The 6,887-nt window shown below is 56.0% G+C and overlaps 1 protein-coding gene across 1 annotated transcript in view; it reads left to right on the top strand.

Annotated features, from left to right (window-relative positions):
* The first annotated feature begins 3,672 nt into the window (after nt 1-3,672).
* Nucleotides 3,673-6,887, top strand: part of KIFC3 (kinesin family member C3) — a 31,183-nt gene continuing 27,968 nt past the window's right edge. Inside the window, exons 1-2 of the mRNA XM_025044602.1 lie at nt 3,673-3,878; nt 6,431-6,573. Of these exons, the coding sequence (XP_024900370.1) occupies nt 3,707-3,878; nt 6,431-6,573 (315 nt within the window). The 5' untranslated portion in view covers nt 3,673-3,706. The remainder of the gene's footprint in view (nt 3,879-6,430; nt 6,574-6,887) is intronic.

Here is a 6,887-nt window from a genome sequence, read left to right as displayed (position 1 = left end):
CCAGCCTCGTGCGGTCCCCCTGCCGGCCCCCGCGCGCTCCAGCCGGAGCCGAGGACCTTGTCCAGAGCCGGGCATGGGGGCTGCACGTCCGCTAGGATCGGAGCAGCCTCGGGACCCCCGTTCGGATTTCAGTGGCCCGGAAAGCCTGACCCTACCGGGGAACCGCGTGTTCGTCAGCGCCGCCCCCTCCCCTTGCGGAGGTTCCCTGCACAGCCGGGGCTCCCTTGAAGGCTGCAGGTTCAGGCCCTCCCACCACGTAGGGCTCCTGGGCTGTTCGCCTTACCCCTGTAAGGCCGGGGGTGCGGTGCGCCAGCCCGGATGTTGGGAAGGAGGGCCCCGGCCGGTGCGCTCTTGGGCAGCGGGGTAAATGAGCGATTGACAGCGGCAGCCTTGCGGGGTGGGGTCCCAGCAGGGAAGGCGAGCCAGAAACCACCTCCTTCAACCCCCTGTTCTGAGTTGGAGCAGAACTCTGGTGCAGCGAAGGGCCTGGTCCTGGGAGATTTGAGATTTTAGAGAGGAAGCTGTGCTTAAATACTCAAGTACTCCCCCAACCCCCAACACAGATGTCTCGAGGTGGTGGGTAGTGGCCACCCCTGGCCTTTGACATTTCCCTCCCCATTCTTTCTCCATCCGAGTCTGGGTGAGCACCTCACCTTTCCCAGGCGTATTCCCCATGCCCTTGATAAAGTAGCCATCTCCTTGGCCAGGGAGAGTCATTGGCAAGGAATGCAGCCTCAGAATGGAGCCCTATGTTTGCAGTGACTGGACTTCAGGGACACAGGGCGATGAGTCCTGCAGTCCTTACGGGCACTAGGGAGCAGAGGTTTTAAACTCTGGGTTGTCCTGGAAAACCCAGGACCTGTGACTGTGTGTAGGGGAGGGTCCCAGCTCCTGTCCAGCTCCCTGACCTTCTCCCTGATCTCCCAGGAAAACTAAGCCCTCGCCAGCAGCATTCTCTGGGCAATTTTCAAGTCTGTCCCTCAGTCATTGCAAAATCCCTGGTCTAGGGGTGCAGGGCTGCAGCTCTACCACCATGGCCTGAATCCCAAGAGGCAATGTCCCTTTCCCACAGCTAGCCCCTCTGCATTCACTCACCCCTACAGGGAGATCACTGAAAAATAAAAATTTTGAGTTCTTAGTATACGGCGGTATTGTTCTGAACACTTTATATACGCATTATCTAATCCGTATACCAACCCCATAAAGTACAGTTCTCATTTTCAGATGCAGATAGTGAAGGGCAAAGTAATTCTCCCAGGTCACACATGTAGTAAGTGGCAGAGCTGGGTTCGGAACCAGCTTTTGGTCACAGCCACTCCAATACAGTGTCCCCATTGCCCCACCCCATGAGTCCTAGGTCGGTAGCAGCCCCAGCCTGGACCTATTTGCGTCCTTGATACTTTTGACCTTCATGCTCCCCTCTGCTAAATTCAGCTGCTTTTCTTCTTCAGGATCTTGCACACACCCTTCCTCTTTCCTCCTGTTATCTTCCCGGCTGCTTCCCTGACTTCCTTTCCAGAAAGCCACAGAAATATTTTCTCTTCCTGTCCCTGCCCCTCAGACTTAGCTGATCTCCTTAAAAGATTTTCCCCTCAACCCTGGAATTGACCTTCAATGCCCCGTTCGACATGCAGGTGGAGCCCATCTCTCCCTCCTTGCCCATCGGGCAGCTGGTCGTTGGGGTAGCTTGTGTGCCCAGCTGTGTGCCCAGCAGCCTGGAGAAGGGGGCATCTGGCTGCTCCTCCTGGTTCCTTCCACTCCGCAGTGGCCCATCCTTAGTAGCTCAGGGGAGCCAGCCCACATACTTGGATTAGCCTCTGCCCCATCCTTTGGCCCACAGCCCTGCCCCTGTCCCAGCGAGGCTGCACCCAGGAGCCTCCTCCTCCAAGTTGTCTTCTTCACTCAAGGAAGGCAGAGACCACGAGGCTCTAGACAGGAGCCTGGCGTCCTTCCAGGGCTTTGTGTACATTGGTCACCAGATCTTCTGGCCACCTGTCCCTGCATTCTTACTTCTTTTGACTCTCGATGCTTCAGTCATTCCTGTCCCTCTGTTGACCCAGCATGCTCCAGTCTCTCCTGAATACCACATCCTCTCGATTCAGCCTCTCCTTCCCACCCTAGCCAAACTTCCCCAAAGAGAAGGAAGTGGCAGCTTCCCGCAGCCCCCGCCAATCCCTTGGTTTGTCCGCTGCCTCGCTCCACAGAAATTCTTCCAGTTTGACCTCTCTGTGGCATAGGTCACTCACTGGTCACCTCTGAGGATTCTGCACCTACCTGGTGCTTCTGCCACCTTCCTTCTTCAACTCTCCTTCCCTCCAGGAGTGACTTGTCCTCCCTGGTTGCCTTTCATCTTGCACGACCTTTGGTGATTGTATCCTCCCTGTGAAATTGTGGCCTCCCAGCTCCGAGTCTCCGTCTCCAGCCCTGCTCTCTTCCAAGTTTCAGTTTGAGCCCTGGCGTGTGTTCATTTCCGGGCATTTAACCAACAAGCCGTCGCTGGGCATTTGGTGTGGCTGTAGCTGGGTGCTGTGGGGCTGCAAAGATGGACGTTCTATGAGCTCCACCCTGGGGACCGTAGAGAGTCAGGGGAGATGGACGCTGTTCAAATAGGTGTCTGGTAGGAAGGAGTCAGTGCACTGAGGAATGGAGGAAGTGGTCTTCAGCTCAGGTAGCACCATTAGCAAGTCCTTGGGTGCCTCCAACTCCATTTTAAAACCAAAAGCAAACTCCACACTGCCTCTCTGAGCTGACTTGGCTTCTGTAAATGGCATCACTGTCCGAGTCTGAGAGTATAGCTCGGTCACCTTAAATGCCCTCAAGGCTGCTTTGTACACAATAGGTGCTCAGTAAAGACTAGTGCACTGAATGCTGGAAGTCTGTGCTGTTCATTTGTTCGGTTTATAAGGGATCTGTGGGCTTTCCATCTAGACCAGTGCTAGCGCTCCCCACCCACCCCACCCCCATTCTCCCACAGCTCCCGGTGCCTCCCTGCAGGCTGTTTTGACTAGGAAGGTTTGTTGAAGTATTTACCTCCCTCTTCACAGAGAGCTTTGAGGCCACGTTTCTCCTGATCAAAGAGTACCCCTGGCAAGCGCTTGGCACATAGCAGGCCCTGGCTAAATAATTATCAAATGAAGAATGAATGAATCTTTGTATCTCAGTTCCTAGCCTGTTGCCTGCTGGTTGTAAGGCTGGAGTGAAGTCTAGTTTGAATATGCGAATGAGCTGACTTTAAGAGAATTCGATATGTATATCTAACTTGTAAGAGAATTTGATATGTATATCTAACTTGTCGCTGGCCACAGTCAGGGCCTCTTCTGATTAGATTTATGGAGGGGGGCGGGTATTGACCGGCACTTCCTTCATGTGGGGTCGTGACCTGGTGTGTCTTTAAGCTACCAGGCTCCTAAGTGGAGGGGCTGAGATGTGGGGCTTCCACATCGTGCTGCAGACACACAGCCCTACTCAGAAGTAGGGCTCCTTGCCTACTTCTGAGCCTCTCTACTTGGTAACAAACACCCCAAAATTGTGGCAGGCCCTGTTTCTTCCCTTGAGCCCCCCAGGGGTCCTTGGGGGGACATTCAGTTGGCCCAGACCCTCTAAAAGGCTCAGACCTGCCCCGCTGCTGGCCGGGGGTCTTCAATCTGTTCCCTTGCTCTCTCCTCAGGCTGCCGGGCGCCCAGAGGAGGCTGCTGAGCCCCGGGCCATGGTCCAGTCTCGCCGGACCTGGAACCTGGGAGCCACGCCCTCGCTGCGCGGCCTTTGGAGAGTGGGCCGGGCCCCGGAGCCAGAGCTGGAGCCCGGGATGGCTCGCCCCGCCCCAGCCAGCCCGGCCTCCCGCCCTTTCCCACACACCGGCCCGGGGAGGTTGAGAACTGGTGAGTCCGCATTTTTAAAATGCCTCTTTATTTCCCTTCCTTCCTCCTGATACCAGAGATGAGAGCAGGGGTTCTCGCAAGTTCCTAGGCTCAGTCAGAGCTGTCAGGTAAATTACAGGGTCCGGCAGCAGCCGGCAAGCCGGGCGTGGAGTCAGGGCGTCAATCTCGCTGGGGCTGCTGCCCTGCGCTGTCTGTACAGAGAGAAGTCGCAGACGCTGAGTTGTACTTGAACGCAGTCCCTAGAGCACAGAGAACGCCGCCAACAGGCACGCGGTCCCGGCCCAGCCGGGTCGGGGTAGCTCCGGTCCACCCGTCCTTGGCGGAGCGCTCGGGCTCTCCCTTTGCTTCTCTCTCCGATTCCTGCCCGAGGCTGGTAAACAAGGTAGGTGAAGTGGCTGCCTGGCGCCCGGCGCTCCGCTGACACTTGATCCCGCCTGCGGTGGCCCACGGGTGGCGGGAGGAGTAGATGAAGCTGCTCTGGAGCCCGGCCGGGCAGCGTTTGGGTGCTGTGCTCTCAGTTTTAGATGCCATCCAGGGTGGCTTCTGCAGGGGCCAGGGACAGCAGGTGGGCAGTGAAGGAGTCCCCGCGTCTGGGCCCCCGCTGCCCCCCGGGGAAGCTGTCAACACCAGCTCTCCTTTCTGGGTTCTATCCCCTGGTGCCTCCAACTTCAAGAAGTAAGTGGCAACTCTGATTCTGGGTGGAGGCTGGATTGTCTGGGGAGCTGCCCTTGACCCTCTTCCAAGTTCGATTTGGGCAGGTCATCCCAAAAGTGTTAGGGGAGAGAGGTGTCTTCGGACGAGATGCTTTCAGGTGTTTGCCGTCTGTTGCTCTTGACCTACGGGGTAAAGGGTTTAGATTACTAGCCTGTTTGAGCTGGCAGAATCCCTCTAGGCCATCAGGTCTAAGCCCCTCAAAGTACAGAAGGGGAAACTGAGGCGCAGAGAGGGCACACGGCCAAATCCTGTTAGGTTTCCTCTCTCCTACCACATTTGTACTGTCGGGGGCAGCCAGAGCGATGCCCTCCCAGGTCTCTCTGCAGGGGACATTGAGGCTGGGATGACCCTGGGGGCCTCCAGGAAAAGCTTGGGCTTCGGGGTCAGGTGGCCCCGGTTGTCTGGAAGGGGCTGAAGATGGTCTGTACCCCACAAGGTTGTAAGGATTACAAATGGAATATGAACAAGTATTGCTTTTCTGGTAAAAAAAAAAAAAAAAGAAAAAAAAAGAAAAAGAACCAAGAAAGCAAGAAACCAAAAATGTTCTCTTGAAAAACGAAAAAGCAAAAACCAAGATCAAAAACACAGAAAACTATAAACAAGAAAATAAAAATCTACAGCATACCTTGGAGATATTGCCGGTTCCCGACCACCACAGTCACGCGAGCACCGCAGGACAGCGAGTCGTCATCCTTTTGCTGGTGGAGGGTCTTGTCTTCGATTTGTAAAAAACGCAACATTTGTGGAGAGCAATAAAGCGAAGCACAATGAAATGACGCCGGTCTGAGCTTGTCACTAAACCTTCTGCATAGTGCCTCCCAGTCTCGCGTGTGCACGTGCGCGTGCATGTAGGTCTATCAAATGAGGACAATATGACTACAGACTTCCATCCACTTTTAACATGTAAGACAAAGGCCAAATGAAATCCCAGGTGTGAAATGCTAAGATAGTGCCTGCCCCTGCATAGGGACTCGGCCAGCCTGGTTGCCCCTGGGGCCCTCAGCCCTCACCTGGCACCGTGTGAACTCTTTATGTGTGTCACCCATTTTGTCCTTACTACAGGACTGTGGTTTAGTTCTTTATCCCCATTTTATTGACAAGGAAACTGAGGATCAAGAAGGGCATTTAAGGCCTGGGAAGCACTTGGCCCATGGCTGGCACTCATCATGTCATCACACCCCAAGGTGGTGGCTCTGCCACTTGCCGCTGTGAGGCGAGCCCTCCTCCCACCCTGCCCCATCTGGCTCCACAGGCTGTGGTGGAAGGTTGAAGTGGGGTGGATGGGGTGTCGGTGCCACAGTCAGCCCTCGCCCCCGTCTGCTGAGGGAGGCAATGTGTCAGAGGCAGGAGGGGATGCACCTTAGCTGGTCCTGAATATGCTTTTGAAGGCAGTTCAGACCAGGCCACCCAGCTTTGGGTTGGTCTTAGTGAAGGCAATAGAGAAATTGCCACCTAGAGGCAGCCCAGGGAATAAAGCCTCGGCCCTGGGGTGCACCTCCGCTGAGGATTAGTGTGGCCAGGTTGGTACTGCTCCCTTCTGCTGCTTTCTGCAGAGGGCCCTCATGAGCAAGTGCCAGCCCCCAAAGCCACTGTGGGGGAGGAGAGCCCCCAAAGGGACTTGGGTGCCCTCCTGTAGAGCATCTAGGGGCGGCTTTTGGTAAGAAAGGCGTACGGCCCTTGCCCAGTGCCAGGCCTTCCCTCTGTGCTGGCAGGCGTGTGAGAGCATGTGCGTCCCTCCTGGCTGGGCCTGGGTTGGCTGGAGTGTGTGCAAGCCACGCTCAGCTGCGGCCCTGCCCAGGGGTCCAAGCATCTCACGTATCTTTTCTGTCTTGGGACAGGGCGTGGAAGAGATACCCCAGCCAGTGGTGACGAAGACTCTGGTGCCCGAATTGCAGCCCACCCAGCCCTAGCTCAGTGCCGAGCCCTCAGCGTGGACTGCACTGGCCCCGGGAGCCCCCGCAGGCTCTACCTGAGTGTGCAAGTAAGCAGCATGGGACCTTAAGAAACATGAAGGGTCCAGCCAGGCGGGTGTGCCTTGGCCCTCTGAGCTCCAGCACCTGGGTCCCCGACAGGCTCCTCTGGGGAAGGAAGCACCGATGGAGAGCTCGGGACCTGCCTCGTGCCTCTTAGCTAAGCTCCTTGTAGCACATCTGCCTGTGGGCCTGCATGGATGGAACAATTTGCTTTATTAGTTATCTGGGGGGAAATCTCACAGATGACAGAAGCTTTTCAGCCACACCCTGGCTGGCTGAGGTGTTAAAGTGGGAAATGTGGGGCCTTCTCTGAGAAGGTGTT

Source organism: Pteropus alecto, unplaced genomic scaffold, assembly GCF_000325575.1.
Source record: "Pteropus alecto unplaced genomic scaffold, ASM32557v1 scaffold123, whole genome shotgun sequence".
Taxonomy (NCBI): Eukaryota; Metazoa; Chordata; class Mammalia; order Chiroptera; family Pteropodidae; genus Pteropus; species Pteropus alecto.
Note: the sequence above shows the minus strand (reverse complement) of the source record. Positions and strands in the feature narration are given on the sequence as shown.